A 20,302-nucleotide genomic window follows, 5' to 3' on the forward strand; every position below is an offset into this window, starting at 1 on the left:
GCCCCCCTCGCCAGGAACAGGTGCAGTATTGGCTAAATTAGCCGACCGGACTGTTCTGTGCACTATATTTAATGTAAATATTACTATTTATCACACATTTTTATACTCTTTTTATACTATATTTTTATATTTCAATATTGTGTTTAACTTCATTGTATTGTTCTTGGCTTGACCGGGCCTCAGTGCTTAATTTCGTACCTCCCCATGTGCACGCATGTGTTGTTGGTATGACAATAAAGAATCCTTGAATTCTGGTATCATAATCATTTCAATATTTTATGAGATTTTAAGGTTCTGTGTGTTGGATTTAAAGTCGCCTATTTGTATTCGCATGCAGACAGAGACATGAAGAGATCCTCTAAATTAGTCATTGTATCAATTTCTGTACTTTTAATATTTTCAAATACGTGATCTGATGGAGCCAACCTCTGATGGAAATTACAAAATGTACCCATATTTCTTCTTTTGTTATAGCTCGATAAAAGTATCAAACCACGTGTTAAAATGCACCAGAATACAGGAAATGGTGTCTACTCATTACAAATGTTCTTCCCCCAGACCCCCGTTCAGCTGTCCCACCCACATTTTTTTTTTGCTTCCGGCGCCCATGATTCATGGTTGTATTCACATTGTGTTCGGTCATGCTGTGCCTGCCTGTAACATAGCGCTTCACCTTCTCATGACTTGTGACTCTCACTTCTCTTCCTCTTACCTGTGAGTGTGTCCTGCACCTGGGCTTGGACGTGCATACACACCTCCGTGTATTAAACTGTTTCCATCATCTCATCCTCCCATCCACAGGTTTAAAGGATCAGTTGTAAATGAACAATCTTAAATGGAAACCAAAGGATTTTCTTCAGTCAGTCCTCATACATCACACACACACAATGTCTTGTTAACACCCAGCTATCATTTGTCCACATTTTTCTACTGTGCAAATTAATTAAAAAAATAAAAAACACCGATCAGGCATATTTTCATTATTATACTTGAGTTAGTTTTCCAAAAAGACAAGTTAGTTTGAGTACAAATGTTCGGCCGTCTCATTTTTAGTGTTCCCTTTGTGTCAGCTAGTTTTTGTCAGTGTTATTCCTCAGGAAGAGGACGAGAGCAGCGCTTTGTGCCTCTGTAGAAAACATCACGTTGTCTTTCAGGACGTCACACAAGCATCTGCAGGAATCTTGGCACCGTGTTGACACTGAAGATCTAGTTAAAAAGCGAGCTCGCTGTTTTTCTCTTTGTTTTTTAGTGTTTAATAGAAAATAAAGTGTTAAAGAGAGATAAAAAACACAATACCTTGCGATGTCACTTCTTTGCAATACATAGTAATACTTTTGGTGCTGTTCATCATTTTGTTGATCAGAGCAGCCGAGCTCAAACACATGCCTGAACAATTTGAGTGAACAGCTCAAAATATAACACATTATTTTGCTTGAAGACTGAATCTTTGGTTAAATTTTTAGCCTCGCGGTCCTGGAAAATGTGTGTTTCAGAGGTTACAGGAACCTGGGAGAGGAGACCACGGACACAAACTCAACACATTCATGTGAAGCGTCTGAGTCACTTTCATGTCCAGCATGACATCAAGCTGCTTCAGATGGGATGTGCAGATGTGAGCCTGGTACACACAGAGAAGAAGTTTTACATGTAAATTAATCAAACAAAAAAATGCTTTTCATTTCATAACATGTAAAAGTTGAGTACAAAATTGAATAAAAACTACACTTACAAGATGCAAATTCATAAGTCATGCAGGGTTGGATTCAGGTCCTTCAGTGTTACAACATAAACTGGAGACATCAGGCTTTGTGAGCCGCTCATTAACCACTTTTAAATGCAAAACACACTTTTCAAATCTCTGTATAAAGTCCAGAACAAAATTCAAATTTATAACTCAACAGGATATTAATGCTGCATAACACACAACATTAACAAAATGAACATGTGGTATGTGTTTCAGTTTCTTCAGAGCTTCAAACACAAAACTGAGAGCATCAGGCCCAATGAGCCGTTCATTAATCCGTTTTAAATGCCAAACACTCAAGCAGGTAAACACATTCAGCTATCCTGACACTTTGTGCAGACTTGTTTTCAAATTTACTTTTGTCCCCATTCACAACTACCATTAACAGCCATACCTGGTGATCAGTGTGTCAGTCTGTATTTTGCACTTTAAGTTTAAACCACATATCTGGCAACAATCTGGACAGGAGACTTGTGTTAATGGCAGGTGTAAAGTGGGACAAAACATGTCTAGTAATACTTGCACAACAATAAGCATTCCATTCATCTACCTTTGCCAAAGTCTTGGAAGCATTTATGCAAAATGTCTCAATCCAGCATCCAGATTATCATCAGCTGTGTATGTGTCAAGTGATGTGTGATCTAACTCATCTCCAGGTTTGAGCAAAATCCAGTCACTGTCTACTTTTACACGATATGCATGAAAATGAGTCAGAGGACAATGGAGGCAAAATTTTATCACAAAGTACCCACATGGTATAAATGTTAAGAATGTATTTGATCTGCCCAAACACAGGATTTTTTCCAACATGTAAAAGGTCTAATTCAGTTTTCAATTTTATTTATTTAGAGTGTGGAATCACCATGCAACATGGTCCCAACACACTTCACAGTTAAAAAGAACAACACACAGCAATCAATTAACAATAACTATTACAAGTGGAACAACCACCCTAAAGCATCGGTGTTAAATAGATGTTAAAAGGTAATAGGCCCGACAAGTTATAATGAATGTACTTTACAGTTAAAAAGTACAACATACAGCAATCAATTTACAATAATAACAATGAAAGTGAATCAGCAACATTGAAAACCACTTTAAAAACATCCATGATAAATAAGTGTTAAAGAGTGATATGTCTGGCTAAGTTTTAGGGGAGGCTGTAATGTAGTGAGTAAAGTTGGGTTTTCAGTCTTGATTTAAAGATTTCCACTGAACGTGCTTCTTTGACATGTAATGGGAGGTGGTTCCAGAGGTATGGGGCACGGGAGGAAAAAGCTCTGAAGCCAGCCGATTTTTTGTTAAAAGAAGGAGTGATCAGGAGACCAGCATTAAGAGAACGAAGAGGGCATGCTGGTGTATATGGTGTAATTAGTTCTTATAGGTAAGGTGGTGCAAGACCATGCAAGGCCTTATAAGTTAAAATCAGCTCTGGCTTGGACCAATAGCCAGTGAAGAGAGGCCAAGAAAGGTGTGATATGGTCAAAGTTTCTAGATTTTGTCAGGATTCTAGCCGCAGAATTCTGGACAAGCTGCAGGCTTCCAGTGGAACAAGTGGGAAGACCAGAAAACAGTACATTATAATAATCGAGTCTGGAGGATACAGTTGCATGGATTAAGGTTTCAGCGTCATACAGTGATAATATAGATCTGATTTTGGCAATATTACTGAGATAGAAGAATGGTGTCTTGATAATAGCCTTCATGTGGGACTGGAATGTGAGGCGGAAGTCAAAAATCACTCCAAGGTTTTTGACAGTCAAGCTTTCAGAGATTATGCAGTCATCAATATTGACACTCGTACCCTCATACTGATGGTCATTTTTGGTGGGTCTAATAATTAATAACTCAGTTTTATCAGCGTTTAAAAGCAAAAAGTTTGTATCCAACCTTTTTTTTTTATTTCTGATAGACATGCCTGTAAATTTAGGAGCTGGGAAGGATCATTTGGCTTTACAGGTACAAATATCTGCGTATCATCAGCGTAGCAATGAAAGTTAATACAAAATTTGCGAACAATGTCGCCAAGGGGAAGCATGTAGAGGGCAAAAAGCATGGGGCCAAGGACTGATCCCTGGGGTACACCAAACTGTACATCAGAAAATTCAGAGATTGTATTATTGTAAAGTGCACATTGTGTTCTATCTGATAAATATGATTGAAACCATGAAAGCACTGTCCCCTGGACACCAATACGCTTCTCCAAGCGGTGTAGAAGTATGCTGTGATCAGCACATCTCTAACAGCATACTCGATGTTGCCTACAGTCATTTCAGAGACACGCTGAATAGTGTTGCTTCAGTATATTGAAGTAACACTGCACCACATTTTTCCACCTAAATTATAATTCATGTAAATGGGAACATCTGTGATCAAAACACTCTTGTCATCCCGTGAAGAACTCCTAGCTCCAGCCTTTGTGGTTCATGTTTTCTCACTGCAGGTTCAGGATGATCACATGACTGCACAACATTTTTTTGTCTTGTTTTTTGTCTTACCTTTGTCTTGACTGGTAGATATTTTGCGAGTCCTGCACTGATGTGTGACAGGCAGTTCCTCAATCATCATTTCATCTTCATCGCTCCTCATTCCAAGACGCCCACAGAAAAAAGGGTCGATGTCACAGAGGAGCGCCATCATCTCTGAACGAGCAGCTTCCCCTTTGTTCCTCACCGTGTCGATGACAAAACGAGCCTTGTCTTCTTTGTTCTGCATCCCATGTGCTGCCTCCCGCTCAGAGTCATTTATCACCCGTTTCTCTAAAAGCCCGTCCAGCAGACTTTGGAGCACAGGTCCTGAGACCCCACTGATGAAGCTGCTCCGTATAGAGAGCAAACTCATGTCGTGACGGAGACTCACAGCACTCTGACCCTGGGGCTTCCTTATGGCAGCTGATGGAAGATCAACTCGCCTTTCCCATACACAGAGGGAGCTGTTACTGTCTGTGAGAGACAAATGAATATTTCTCCTGATTTGTTCTAAAATCACCTCAAAAGTAGTGAAGTAGTTATCATTGATTTCATTGTCAAATTCTGCCTTCTTTGGTTGTATTAGAACTGATTCATCCTCAGGAGATGTGGACAGTGTGTACTCCTGATTTGGCTGGAGTATACAGCGTGGTGATGTCTTTATGTAGCTCTCAACCCCATTTATTTTTCTCCTTTGGTATTGTACGTCCCTGATCACAACGTTTCCAGGCAGCAACAACAAATGGAGGAAGGATGTTGGATCAGGATCAACTGGAGGAGTGTAAAACAGCAGCACTGCCGCCTTGATCGGGATAGGGGGCGAGTTTTTATTCTTGACAATACCAAAACAAGAAAATCCAGTGATGTTGATAACAACATGAGTTTCTGTTATCTCATGTGGAAGGATGAAATCAGTGCCCTCGTCGGTCACATGAGCCACTGACAAGAACTGACATGCACCTGTAGATCTGATCTCACAATGTGGGAGATGAAGCTGGCAGACAGACTGCTGCTGGCATCTGATGTCAAACAGCGGTCCTGCAGGCTTCTTGTGATGCTGGGCGAGCAGCCTCCGGTCCCAGTGGACGATCCTGTAAGTCACATCCCCTTCTCCCTCCATGTTAAACACCAGGCCTGTCACACTGCACTGGTACAGGCCTGGACTGGTGCACTGGAACCTGTAGATTTCACTGTTTTCATCATCAGAGATCTCAGGTGTGAAGTTCTCAAAGCTGTCCTGTGACATGACATCAGGTAAACTCTCTTGTTGTGTAAGTCGGAAAGGTATTATGTATTGATAAGGTTCACCAGAGGAGGGGGTGGGGGATGGCTGTTCTGATGCAAACCTCTGATGCAAACTTCCCAGTTTTCTTCTCGAGTGAGTTGTGTATTCAGAATCTAGACTGTAACCCTGCATAGGGAGAAATTCACTCCGCGAAACGGAGGAGTAAATGTCACAGCTGTTTAAACTGAGTGATGAAACACTGAGACGCAAACTACGTCTTACAGTCCCAGCCCTGGGCGGGGATAAGCGGCGCTCTAATCCTTGCATCTCATCTCTGGATTGTCCGAACCAGGAGTTCACCAGGGCTCTAATATTGTTTCTGTCAGACGGGAGCTCAGGGCCCTCGGTCCTGAAGCCGCCTGTGGAGATTCCTGCAGGTGTGTTTCCTGCCGTGCTGCAACTCTCTGCTTCCTCCACAGCAGAGCGGGGTATCAGCTTGCCTCTTCCCTCTTCAGGTTCCATCTTTTCTTCTGTTCAACTTGATCCCTCAGGTAGGAGGTTTAAAGGTCGTCCCTCTAAGGCTCCTGAGTTTTCACCTCGTCCTAGACCCCACAAAAGAGCAGAGGATGAATTAGAGTCTCCCATAAAGGCATTCAGGCACAAAATAGAATTCAAGTTTATTAAACTGATCAGATTAGGTCACCAACAAAGACACATAAAGTACCTGACACATAAACTCTGTTAACAATTTTAATCCTAATAATTTTGTGGAGGTTTAAACTGAACATAAAACATTTCATTTCCAAATGTTTGTCTTCAGAAATAATTCAGTAACTCTCGTCTATCGACTCAACTTTTCCAGAGCAGTAGTTTCAGTTTCACATCCGTCTCGTGATGATATCTGTCTACTCACGGACAAATCCACAAAACTTTCCTCTTCTTTAATACATCCTGACCTCCTGCCGTGAAGCCGTGTTACTCGTTCACCAGATAATTTGATTTCATCTTGATCATGTCCCAGTCAAAGCTCTTACCTGTCAAACTCTCAGGGTTTGTCATGCAGGGGAACGATGTCATCTCTTCCTGTTTTGAGTCTTTACAGCAGTGGGCGGAAGTAAAAAATGAAAAGGGAACCTGTTGCACAAAACGCGTCCAACGTGCAAAAAGCCACGATGCATCATGTATGAGGAAATAGTCTTCTCCAGATCAAATAACAATAATTAATGAATATTACTGCACTGTATATTATATTGTGTTATAGCTGTATTACAAAAGACCACAGCACCACCAGTAGCCATCATACAAACAAGATTCATTCATTTTAAAAGAAAAATTAAGATTTGTTGTTGCTGTTTCATTTCAGTCATAAACCCCAAGTATAAAAACTGGGCAATGTTTAATGTTAAAAGTTGAATGCACTTTTTAATGAGCATCCTTGACTGTGTTACTGATGCAAATGCACCAGACTCCCAGTGATCATCTAAAGTGAGGCTCTGCAAGCAGGTAAATATTATTAGTCCGCTTTGTTGAACATCAGTAAACAAAGTTTTGTGTCCTCCACCTCAAACTGCATGTCTGCCTCTGGGTTATGTTGAGCTCTTTCTGTTTCATAGTTATTTAAAACCTGCATATTGAACAGGTGAGTTGTGTTTTTACAGGTTTGGGTTCTTAGAGTTTTCCAGGGTTAGACGAAAAATAAAATGTTTAAACTAAATTATGGTTTGGACATTATCTCTTGTCATAGATAGACAGACAGACATATAGATAGATAGATTAACCCTACAAAATATTATGTGTGTGTGTGTGTGTGTCGTGCGTGTGTGTGGTGTATTGACACTATAACACTATTTTGAGTTTGCCTAAAGCAATCAGAAGAAACTGGAACGTACCATGGGCATTAAATAGAAAATGCCAACAGCGTCATCTGCTGGCCGTAAAGTGTAACTTCAACAACAACCTGCACGTCTCCTGAACGTCCAGGAGCCACAGGTTGACCCTCGGTGAGGCGCCGACCCCCATGTGACGTGGTTTTGCTCTGCAGGGACACAAACCCAGAGAGAGGTTTGGGTCTGTGCCTCTGACAGACGCTTCAACACGACGAGTCTGACGTCAAATCCTTTTCACGATTAGAGTTTAAAAAATGTTTTGAAAAGAAGTCAAGAGGATTAAAACATTTATTAGAAAAGTCTTCAAACGTATGACGTTTTTTGTAGTTCAAAATAAAACTTTCAAATCAAAAATCTAAATCAAGTTACACTATTATGATGAAGTCATTAAAATAGCTACATTACTTATTATATAGTTCACAGTGTAATCTCTAATCTGTAATCTGTTACATTTCAGAGGTAACCTTCCTGTTGTTCTCTTAGCAGTTTTTTTGTTTTGTTTGTTTGTTTGTTTGTTTGTTTGTTTAATCAGCTGCCAGAACCAGAGCGGCTCTTTGGGCTGAACTCTGGCACCGGCTCGCCCTCCAGGTCCGCTCGGCTGATTCTCCTCCGTCAAACACAGCACACCTTTTCTCACTCGCTCTTCTGGCTTACATTCAGTTTCCATTCAGGATTAAAGACTTAATTTTTGGTGTTTTAATGTCTTTGTCTGTATTTCTAAGTACAGATTTTTTTTTATTATTTTTTTTAATTTTTTTTATTTTATATAACTGATGTGTACAAAGTGTGTGCAGGACATTGAAAACATATCATCATGTGAATTTCATGTTGACCCGGTAGTACCCATTATATTAGGAAGAGTCATTAAATATGAAGCAAAAAAAATTATGTCAATCATTTATTTAGAGATGTTAAACATTGAATTGACCCCAAACATAATGGGAGGGTTAAATAAAGTGATATAAGTGTGTTATTTCATTATCGGCTTCAGTTATTTCAGTTTTAATTTTTTTTTTTTTAACCCATCTGATAACGTTATGATTATAACATCATGTTATTGCAGATACTCTGGAGAAAATGTGGCCAGTGAACATCAGGATTCAAGGTGACGGCCCACCTGCATATGTCTACCTGTCCGTCTGCATGGCGGCGGCCCCGCCCCCTGAGGCAGAAGGCAGCAGGGGGCGCTCAAACAGCGAGGTCCTGCAGCAGAAAACACAAGTCCAACAGGAAAAGACAGGAGCAGAGCCGGGAGGAAGGAGGGAGACGCTCCTATGGCCTCCTCTCTCTCCAAAAGAGCTGCAGCTGAAAGAGGAGCAGGAGCCACTCAGGAGACACAAACTAAGGGAGGAGATCACCAGAGTGAGAGGGAGAGAGAGAGAGAGAGAGAGGGAGAGAGAGAGGAAGAGAGAGAGAACGGAGGAGAGCCCAAGAGCACAGGAAGAGGATGGAGGCAGAAATGAGGAACAAGAAGAAAAAAGAGCTGTAGAACAGGGAGAGAGAAGAGGAGCGCAGGAGGAAAGAGGAGCAAGAGAGGAGAGAGAGAATCCAGAGAGCGCTGCAGGAGAACACACAGCAAGACAGGGACATGGGAGCAGAGGAGGAGGAGGAGAGGAAGAGGATGGAGGCACAAATGAAGGAGAAGGGGAGCGTTGAGCTGGAGAGCATGGAGAGTGAAGAGGAGCAGTGGAGGGAGGAGCTGGAGGAGAAAGAGGAGAGCCAAGGAGCCCAGGGAGAGAATGAAAAGAAAGAAACATAGGACTTCTGGGACACGCTCCTCTGAGGGATCAGAGGGGAGGATGAGGAGACGGGAGAGGAGGAGGAGAAGAAGGAGGAAGAGAAGGAGGAGGAGGAGGAGAAGAAGAAGGAGGAGGAGAAGAAGAAGGAGGAGGAGGAGCCCACTTCCCAACCGGTGGCTGACGCTTCAGTAAACCTGTCTGGTTGATGGTTTGTTCTGTGGAGTCTCTGCTTTGGGAGGAAGAGAAAGTTCTGGATTATTTCCTGCAGGCTGAAGTGCTGCCGCTTCAGTTTCAGCCACAGGAGGGAGAGCATCCAAGAATATCTGCTCAAGAGCTGACGTCGTTTCATTTTGTGAAACTTCTCACTTTTCCTCTCTTCCATTTCAGAGTTTTTACTTTTGACTGCACTCCATTTCTCCAACTTCAGCTCCTCGGCTCCTGAGCCCAAAGGACACGGAGCAGTGAGAGTCCAACATCACATCACCTCTTCCAGGTTAATGCGGCAACAACTTGACACTCTGAGAGAGAGCAGGCTTCACATGTGCTCACTTTTCACACCTCAGGCCATTTTATTACCAAAACCTGTGGCTGCTACATTTACAGTGACGACTATGAGGAGATTATTGTAGCAGAATTATTGGTAAATGTGTGTAGAGAGTTGTGTAAATGTATATCAGTCTGTGTGTGTGTGTGTGTGGTCAAGATTTGAAAATGTGCAAAAGAATCTCTGAATGCATACTGAAATCTGTGAATGTGTACAGGAATCTGCACGTGTGTACTCAGAATCTATGACCACATTTACAGATTCATCTCCACATTCACTTGCAAAACTGAACACAGATCTGCAGATGGTACAGATTTCTATTCCACATTTCCCAGTGAGATTATTTGCACATGGATTCCACTGAAGCAGCCGGAGAGACAAACCTCAGGCAACAAGAGCTGCTTTGGTTTTCAACACATTCAGGCCCTAAAGAGAGAAACATGTGACATTATTGCTGTTTACCTTCATGTCCATGTTGCTCCTCTGGATCGCAGCAACAACTCTGGTCCAGCCTGCATCCACTTCATGGAGTTTAGCGTCGGACTGTTCCTCTGATTTGTAAAAATTCAGGAGGAACAGATGTGAGAGGCAGAGTGGAGCCTGTCTGGCTGCCAGGCGCTGCAGTGTCAAAGAAGAAATGACAGAAAAACATCCAGAGTCTGCACAATATGAGTCCACACATGGATATTTCAGGCCACTTTCTGATTTATTATTTTAAATCAATCAGTTTGGTGCCTGTTGGCTCATGAAAATAACACAAAACGTAGAATTACATGAAGCAGAAGAGAGAAATGCAACAAACACACAGCAGACAGGTTTGACTTTTAGCTCCCAGAGGAAAATAAAAGAACTGCTCTTTCCATCTTTCTGGAAAAAAAAAAAAAAAAAAATCTTCATTCAGTGTCAAACTTTTGCTTTTTTGCCAGCAGGTTTGCTAAAGTAAGCAGCCTGCTGGGTTTAACTTGACCTGCAGCTGATGGACACTTTGTAGAGCTAGCTCTAATTAATTTATCATAACTCATCATTAATCATTAACTTGGCAATTTGTCACAGAGAAAGCTTGTTTTGCTTATTATACATATTTGAGAATCACTAGATGCAGATATTTCCCTACTGAAATGGAAACTTTCAGAAGTTCAACATGATATAACCACCAAATGACTGGACAGGCAGAGCAAACTGCAGGAATTAATCTCCAACTTCACAGGATTTCCAGGCCTCTGCAGAGGCCCTGTGTATAGAATTGCAATTAAGAAATACATCATCACATATTATAAAACATATATTTAAGTGCTATTAAGAAATATATAATTACATATTATAAAATATATGCTGAAGTACAACATCAAACAGTTTACTGTAAAAAAAAAAAAAAAAAAAAGGCATCACTCTAACATCTGGGCAACTAGTTAAGATCAACACACACATCTGTGTTACTTTTCAACAACAAAAAAGTGTTATAATATAAAAACAGCACAAAGTCACTGCTTCCTAACACATGTTGCTGAAAGGCACCACGTGTCGTCATCCAATAGAAACACAGCTAGCTTAAAATGACATCTTTTCTTAGATAACAGCCGTGACAGTAATACAAAAAATAAGAAAATATTAACCTGAAAAAGGCTGATAAAAATATAATACAAAGTTTTGCAGTAAAGAAAAACTCAGTGCCTCAAATGATTAAAAAAGACAGAGCATATGTATAGTGCACATGAGTAAGAAGCGTGCAAAAAGACACATGTGATTACAGAAAGATAATGGATGTCAGTCTAATAAAGTAAAACTGTGGTTTGGCTACAGCATCAAGTGTGTGTAGCAGTGCAGGACGTCCTTTAGGCTCTGACACAGCGCTGACTTGGCCAGAGGGAGGCGCTGTGCTTCATTACATCATTTTTTTCTGAAATTAGCCCAAAACTGTCCCGGTTACTGGTGACTGATCACTGATTAAAAAGAAAGACCAGACCAGTGAGACTGTGGGGACGTCCCTCTGAATTTCCTCTGAAGATGCCCCAAAGTAAAAAAAAAACAAAAAAACATTTTCCCACACTGTACAAGTGTCACACACACTCTGACATGTTTACACATTTATGGCACAATAACAGTAAATTCTGTGTATTGATAAATGTCTGTATCAACGAGCTCTGAAGCTTCCCTGAGGCGACGTCACGCTTTGGCTGAAACATTCAAAGGAAGGCACCATTTCATCAAGTTTACAAAACCTATGGATTATGACGTGTGACATCAACATGACATTTCTGGTATCCTGAGTTTTTAAAAGGTTTTATTCCTCATATTTTTTACAGTCCACAGGCTGGACACAAGAACTCAAATTATGAGCCAAGGTTGGGTCCACTGTGAGTTCACGGGCGTTTCCTCTATGAGAAATCAAGGTGCTTTGGACAGACACGCTCACAAGCTGAATATCTGAGGGGAGAAGTGCTGACAGTAGTTTGGGTGCTGAGGAACACCGACACCTCGTCCCATTTTTATTCTTTGGTCAATCTAAATTTTATGGTCATTAGGATATGTTCACATTATGGCCATTGAGTTTTTCATTTATCATTTTATCTTCATCACTATTTGGTTAGTTGTGTTTTCACATCAACCCAAGGCTTTCAGAGAGGCACTTGTCCTCCTGACAGAGAAAAGTGATCATCTCTGAACGAGCAGCTTCCCCTTTGTTCCTCACCGTGTCGATGACAAAACGAGCCTTGTCTGCTCTGTTCTGCATCCCATGTGCTTCCTCCTTCTCAGAGTCATTTATCACCCGTTTCTCTAAAAGCCTGTCCAAAAGACTTTGGAGCACAGGTCCTGATACTCTGTCGATGAAGGCTTTCCGTATAGAGAACAAATGTTTGTCGGCACTCTGACCCTGGGGCTTCCTTATGGTAGCTGATGGAAGATCAACTCGCCCTTCCCATACACACAGGGAGCTGTTACTGTCTGTGAGAGACAGATGAATATTTCTCCTGATTTGTTCAAAAGTCACTTTAAAATGAACGAAATAGTTTTCATCGATTTCATTGTCAAATTCTGCCTTCTTTGGTTGTATTAGAACTGATTCACCCTCAGGAGACGTGGACAGTGTATACTCCTGATTTGGCTGGAGTTTACAGTATGGTGATGTCTCTATGTACGTCTCATCAGCATTTCTTTTCTTCCTTTGGTTCTGAACGTCACTGATCACAACATTTCTAGGCAGCAACAACACATAAAGGGGAGATGTAAGATTAGGATCAGCTGGAGGAGTGTAGAACAGCAGCACCACCGCCCTGATCGGGTCAGGGGGCGAGTTTTTATCCTTGACGAGACCAAACCAAGAAAATCCAGTGATGTTGATAACAACATGAGTTTCTGTTATCTCATGTGGAAGGATGAAATCAGTGCCCTCGTCGGTCACATGAGCCACTGACAGGAACTGACATGCACCTGTAGATCTGATCTCACAATGTGGGAGATGAAGCTGGCAGACAGACTGCTGCTGGCATCTGATGCCAAACAGCGGTCCTGCAGGCTTCTTGTGATGCTGGGCAAGCAGCCTCCAGTCCCAGTGGACGATCCTGTAAGTCACATCCCCTTCTCCCTTCATGTTAAACACCAGGCCTGTCACACTGCACTGGTACAGGCCTGGACTGGTGCACTGGAACCTGTAGATTTCACTGTTTCCATCATCAGAGATCTCAGGAGTGAACCACTTAAAGCTGTGCTGTGACGTGACAGCAGGTAAACTCTGAGATCGCTTTTGTTGTGTAGGTTCCTTGCTCTTCGTGGTGGAACTCAGTGATGGCATGTTGCGAGAGCGAGGCAAGGCAGCAACAGTCGAGGTTTGATGCGTGGCAGAGCTGTGAGAGGGCGGAGGTATCCAGGATGTATCCAGGCCGCCTGTGGAGGTTCCTGCAGATGTGGAGGTTCCTGCAGATGTTGCTCTGGGCAGGTTCTCTGTCACCATGGATGACATTTCTCCAGTTTGATGAACATCTACATTGAAATATGAAAGAATGAGGGGAATGAAGAATTAAAGTTCTCCATAAATGCATTAAGTCACACAAAATAATTCAAGTTTATTAAACTGAGCAAAATACAAGTATAGAACATAGGTGCTCAACAACAACAGCTATAATAATAATAATTTATATATCACCTAGAGAAAAAAAAAGTCAGTTTACACAGCTTCACAAGGTGCCCTCACTTTGGAAGGATTCCATTATTGTTCCAGTTCCCAAATCTGCATCCCCCAAATCACTAAATGATTTTAGACCTGTGGCATTAACTTCTCTTGTTATGAAGTCATTTGAGAAAATTGTCAAGGAAACACTTCTGACCCGTGTTCAAGATCACCTGGACCCACTGCAGTTCACTTACAGGTCAGGCAGAGGTGTCGGAGATGCATTAGCCACCCTTTTGAATCTTGTCTTGACTCATCTTGAGGGAGCCAAGACTTTTTACAGCCACACATTTTAGCAGAAAGATTAAGGGACTTCCACAGCATCGATCCTGGTCTAATAGCCTGGCTAATGGACTTTTTAACAGGAAGACCACAACGTGTGAGGGTCAATGGTGTTTTGTCAGACACCCTCGTCTCCTCCACTGGATCACCTCAGGGCTGCGTCCTTTCACCTTTACTGTTTGTTTTGTACACAAACGAGTGCCGGAGCCAACATGTGGGGCGTCACATCTTCAAATTTGCAGACGACTCAGTAATCGTGTCCCTGCTGAGCAGTGACGACCCTGATCTTGGCCCCGTAGTGAAGGAATTCACAGACTGCTGTTCCTCATCCTTTATGTGCATCAGTGTGTCAAAGACTAAAGAAATGTTGATAGACTTTCGCAAACATCTGTCAGTCACCTCTCCTCTTGTCATTGAGGATCAAGCCGTCGAGCGGGTCCATAATTATAAATATCTTGGCACTAACATTGATGACAAGCTGTCTTTTGATTTCCATGTTGATGCTGTTTGCAAGAAGGCACATCAACGCATGTATTTTTATAGGAAACTGCAGAGTTTTAATGTTGACACAACTTTTATGAAAATGTTTTATTCTTGTTTTATTGAATCTGTTCTGACCTTTTCTTTTGTTTGCTGGTACGGCTTACTTTCCCTCAAAAACAAAGACAGATTGCAGGGCATAGTGAAAGTGTGCAGCAAAATTGCAGGCATTAACCTCAATGATCTTTCTGATGTGTACAAGCTCAGAACCCTCAGTAAGGCCCGCTCACTCCTCACTGAGCAGAGCCACTCCTTGGTTGGTGAGTTTGTGTTGCTCCTGTCAGGCTGCAGGTACATCCTGCCAAGACGCAGGACAAATAGATTAAAGTATTCTTTTGTCCCTGCTGCCACAGGTCCTCTAAACAAGTGATGGATTAATCTGTTTGTTCTATTTATTGTTGTCTTCTGTGTCATATGTGGTTGTTACTCTGTGATCGTTGTTGATTGTTTTGTTACTGCTGGCTGTGGAGCGATTTGCCCCACAGAGACAATAAAGACTCCTTGAACCTTGAACCTTGAACCAATGGGAGATAAAAAAAAATAAAAATAGATAAAACTAAGGACATAGAATCACTTCATATGTAAAAGAGCAGAATAAAAAAACAGTTAAAAGCGATGTTGAACACAAGGCTGATCTCCGGCGTACCGGCGTGACTGTGAGAAAAAAAAAAAAAGGGGGTTCGCCCAGATTTATCTGACAGACATTTCTCTGGATCCAATAGAAGCACAGCTTTCGTTCTCAACAACACTAACAATAGGCCTACTAGCCAATCAGAAGCAGGGCGGGGGCGGGACTTGGGTGTTGACAATCAGGCGCTCCATGTGCCGTCCAAAGTGAGCCTCGTTAGCCTGCAGCGGGCATCACCAAATGGCGAACGGCGGTCCAGGCACGGACCCAGTGACGGTTCTGTCCGGACCCGTGACAATTCTAATATTATTAAATATTAAATTAAATGTTAAATATTATTGTTAAATAAATCATTTGTTGTTATTTTTTCTCTGACCGTCGTGGCCACAGACTGCATGCACAGCTAATCTAGCTAATGGGGCTTCCACATAGCGCACGCACGGCGCAGACCTCAGCCGGTGCAGCCATTCATTGTGTATGTGATCGCGGGGCGCGAGGGTGCACCGGTCTGCACCGAGCTGAGCGCAGCACGAGGCTGGCACTGGTAGTAGCATGGAAGGGTGCAAGGGAGTCATTTCGCCTAGGGAGTCCCCACTGACCAGGTGTGTTTAAAAACTGGCAGAGAAATATCATGTTTTTTCTTTTTTTTTTCCTTTTCTGCAATCAAAGATCAATACTGTTGTAAAGTGGAGCAAAGGATTTACTACAGACAGGAGGTGTACGTATTTAGAAATCTAGATGACACATCATGAGATATGCACTACTCTTGCAAAGACAATGCAGTACAGCCGTACATTTATCACGCACGCTGCTCTGTGCCCGTCTGCACCGTACCCAGCGCAGAGCGCGGCCCAAACCGTGCACTATGTGAAAGCTGACAGGAGTGTCATCAATAGCCAAGCCAATCAAATCGATTGTTTACCTTTCAGCACCAGAGAGTAGTGGAAGAGAGGAGATGAGACGAGAAAATGGCTTGCTCCAAAATGAGAAGTGAAAAACGAACTTTTAAAGATGAATGGACAGACCAATACATGTTCATTCTGCCTGCATCCACTTCTAAGCCATTGTGTCTCATACGATGTGAATCAATAATCAATAATGTCTAAATTTTAGACCTTGCAAGATTTGGACGTTTGCTGGAAGGAAATTTTAGTAACTGGACCTCTTTCAGTTTTAACTGAATACCCCTGGCCTACAGTGACGCACTGCAACCCACAGGACAGACTGCAGGCTCATGAAGCCCGGAGAAGACAGCCAACATGTCGATAAGGGCGTGAAGAAGAAATGGAGCTGGGCTTGGACAGAGGAGAGTGGGAGCGATGTGGCAATAGATAGTTACAAGATAGTTAATAGGGTTATTTTCAAATAATGTATATATGTTATATGATGAAATTTGCCGCATACATATATACATATTCCCCCGGGAGCGGAAAAAAGTTCAGGCTCAGGATTTTTTTTCCACTATCAGCCCTGGTGTGTGTGTGTGTGTGTGTGTGTGTGTGTGTGTGTGTGTGTGTGTGTGTGTGTGTGTGTGTGTGTGTGTGTGCTTGCTCATACTGTCTCAGTACTCACATCCTCTCTGACTGCCAGCTGGAATCCAGTCTTTTACCTGTTCCAGGGTGCTATATGTAATCCAGTCTTTTACAGGTTCCAGCCTGTAGGGATGAACACAAAACCATCATCCTCTTAATCGTCATCATCATCACCTGCAGGTCAACTTGAGCAAGAACCAAGCAACCAAGCTGCTCAGCCTGGACTGACTCCACCCCTCTACTGACCTCAGAGGACTGACTCCACCCCTCTGCTGACCTCAGAGGACTGACTCCACCCCTCTAGGACTGACTCCACCCCTCTACTGACCTGAGAGGACTGACTCCACCCCTCTACTGACCTCAGAGGACTGACTCCACCCCTCTACTGATCTCAGAGGACTGACTCCACCCCTCTACTGACCTGAGAGGACTGACTCCACCCTCAGAGGACTGATTCCACCCCTCTACTGATCTCAGAGGACTGACTCCACCCCTCTACTGATCTCAGAGGACTGACTCCACCCTCAGAGGACTGACTCCACCCCTCTACTGACCTGAGAGGACTGACTCCACCCTCAGAGGACTGACTCCACCCCTCTACTGACCTGAGAGGACTGACTCCACCCTCAGAGGACTGATTCCACCCCTCTACTGATCTCAGAGGACTGACTCCACCCCTCTACTGATCTCAGAGGACTGACTCCACCCTCAGAGGACTGACTCCACCCCTCTACTGATCTCAGAGGACTGACTCCACCCTCAGAGGACTGACTCCACCCCTCTACTGACCTGAGAGGACTGACTCCACCCCTCTGCCGACCTGAGGACTGACTCCACCCCTCTACTGACCTCAGAGGACCGACTCCACCCCTCTACTGACCTCAGAGGACTGACTCCACCCCTCTACTGACCTCAGAGGACTGACTCCACCCCTCTACTGACCTGAGAGTCTTCAGGCTGCAGTTTGGACTCTCCACCAGAGCAGACAGCAGCTTCACTCCTGAATCCTGCAGCTTGTAGTTCCAGCTCAGGTCCAGCTCTGTCAGATGGGGGTTGGACTTCAGAGCCGAGGCCAGAGAAGCACAGCTGCTCTCTGTCAAGCTGCAGCCACTCAGTCTGAATGAAGAATAAAAAATACAGAATGGAATGAGTCTTGTGCTGTATCTTCATGCAAGCATAGGCTCAACATTTTCCTCCAATCAGGGCGCTGCATAACAGATTCAAACTTCCTGTCAGTCATTCCATTTCCATATTATTATTATTATTATTATTATTATTATTATTATGGATTTGCCATGTTTTCTAGCAGCCTGCTTGCACTGACACAGGTATTCATTTTGTAAGAAAGTGAAAATACTAAACAATAATAGGCTAATTATTCCTAAATAAATGAATATGTTGTCATTTGAAAGTCTGGTCCCCACAGTGTCTGCTTAAAAACATTCTGGCCTTTGGACAAATGAGTTGATGAGCCCTGATGTGTTTGATTTTCTTCCACACATCACAGCAGAGATCTGGAACCGACGGCTCAGCAGCTCTTTTTGATAGAAGTCATGTGGCTCCTGACAGAAACCGAGTTTCAAACACACAGAAACACTCCAATCTAAGAATAAGGTTTCTCTCTCTCTCTCTCTCTCTCTCTCTCTCTCTCTCTCTCTCTCTCTCTCTCTCTCCCTCTCTCTCTCTCTCTCTCTCTCCCTCTGTCTCTCAGTATGGGCTGATGTTCATGGTCTCTATAATCACCTGTTGGTTCAGATGTATAATTTGGTAGAAGCTGATGCTGTTTATGATTGTGGAGATTTGAATAGTTGAATAGGGCACTTGGCAGACTGTATTAGTGAGACTGACACGAATGTTCCAGCCAGAGTCTGTTTGGAAAATGTTGTAAATAAACAGTGAAATGTTGACAGAGTTTCTAAAAGACTCCAGATGTTGTGTGTTGAATGGACGGATACCTGAGAAGGATGACTTTATTCAATATCTGTAAAAGGGAAGGCTGTTCTAGATTATATAATTACTCCCCACAATTGTTTAAGAACTTGCACTAAGTTGAACCTTCACAGCCTAATGAGTTCATTGAGAGGATCAGCTGTTTAAACCTGATAGGTGATCGGTGTAAAGGACCTGATCACTCAATGTTAGTCCTAAGTTTTCAAGCAGGTGGGGCTCCACTGTTGATTATATGGGTTCAGATAATACTCAATTTAGACAATATCCTCAGAAGAATATTAAAATGGTCTCTCCTCATTTTCTTTCCTCCAGTGAGTGCCAAATGATGCTTACTGAATTCTTAGATAAGCTCTCTCAAGTACATCATCAAAAAGAAATCGATAAATGGTTTGGTGAGTTCTGTGAATATTTCTGTAAGGTTGCTGAAGTCCGTAGACATCCACATTCCATTAGGACAGGTGGATTCTCTAGAAAACCTAAACCTGACTGGAATGGAGAGTTGAATGTACTGTGGAAGGAGATGAGGATGGCAGAGAAATCATTTTTAAAATGTGATGGTAATGATATGAGGAGGCAACAGCTAAAGAACAAATTTAAGGTCAAACAACAGAATTTTGACAGAAAACTGAGAGCTTGTAAAAGAAAATATGAGAGGGGTCAGGCATTACAAATAGAGCATCTGCAAACTAATAACCCTCAGTTGTTTTGGAATTTAATAAATAATTTGGGCCCAAAAAGAGTTAAACCTATCCGGTCTGTCTCTACCGAGCTGAGCTCTGTGCGTGATGACGTAATCCAAGCCCGGCAGAGCGTCCCGTCGCCATGTTTACTGTATTAAACTGCATTGTGGGTTCATGAGCAACTTCTTAGCTTTCAGGAACAGTAGGAATTTTTTCAATAGAGCAAACTTTACAGAAGTTACGGTATTTACAATATAACATGCACATTTGTGTCGGCGACGACACGTTCAGCCTTAAAATTAACTGACAAGATTATCCGGTTAAAGTTCAAACGGTCAACAACCAGTGAAACGGCCACCGGTTAGCATCCTAAATTTGGAAACATCTGACCTGCTGGCAGACCAACAGAATGGTTTTGGTAAGAATAGAGCTTGTACTGACCACATATATTCGCTAACTACTATAGTTCATGCTAGAATACAAGAAGGGAAGCATAGTTTTTGTTGTTTCATTGATTTTAAGAAAGCGACTGACTGCATAAATCATGACCTTCACAGTTTCAAACTACTGAAATCTGATATAGATGGAAAATTTTATAATACTTTAAAAGTTCTTTATCAAGCCCCAGTTGCATGTGTGCAGGTCAGTGATCATAGAACAGGGTGGTTTCCTACCCCATTTAGTGTTCAAAAGGGGTCGTGCTCTCTCCTACTCTGTTCACCATCTACATAAATGATTTATATCTTGTTATGGAGTGACCGAACATTGGACATGATGGTGGGGAGAGGTGATAAATGATTTGGTATTTTGATTTGAGATTTGAGATTAAGCAGCAGCTTGTGGCGTTAGACTGGCTGATTGCACGTTTGGCACTTTTCTATTGACCCTTTGCAGACACGTCACAATTATCACGTGACAT

At 42.5% G+C, this 20,302-nt stretch overlaps 2 protein-coding genes across 2 annotated transcripts in view; both read right to left on the reverse strand.

Moving 5' to 3' along the window:
• LOC115379183 (NACHT, LRR and PYD domains-containing protein 12-like) overlaps window positions 1-20,302 on the reverse strand; it is an 80,118-nt gene that overhangs the window by 37,798 nt on the left and 22,018 nt on the right. The window contains exon 4 of the mRNA XM_030079902.1: window positions 17,696-17,869. Within this exon, the coding sequence (XP_029935762.1) occupies window positions 17,696-17,869 (174 nt within the window). The remainder of the gene's footprint in view (window positions 1-17,695; window positions 17,870-20,302) is intronic.
• On the reverse strand, window positions 4,126-5,466 carry LOC115379050 (NACHT, LRR and PYD domains-containing protein 1b allele 3-like). The gene has a single exon (XM_030079717.1). It carries the CDS (start codon window positions 5,456-5,458, stop codon window positions 4,199-4,201), a length of 1,260 nt encoding a protein of 419 aa, XP_029935577.1. The 5' UTR covers window positions 5,459-5,466; the 3' UTR covers window positions 4,126-4,198.

The sequence above is a fragment of the Myripristis murdjan genome, chromosome 20 (genome assembly GCF_902150065.1).
Source record: "Myripristis murdjan chromosome 20, fMyrMur1.1, whole genome shotgun sequence".
Taxonomy (NCBI): domain Eukaryota; kingdom Metazoa; phylum Chordata; class Actinopteri; order Holocentriformes; family Holocentridae; genus Myripristis; species Myripristis murdjan.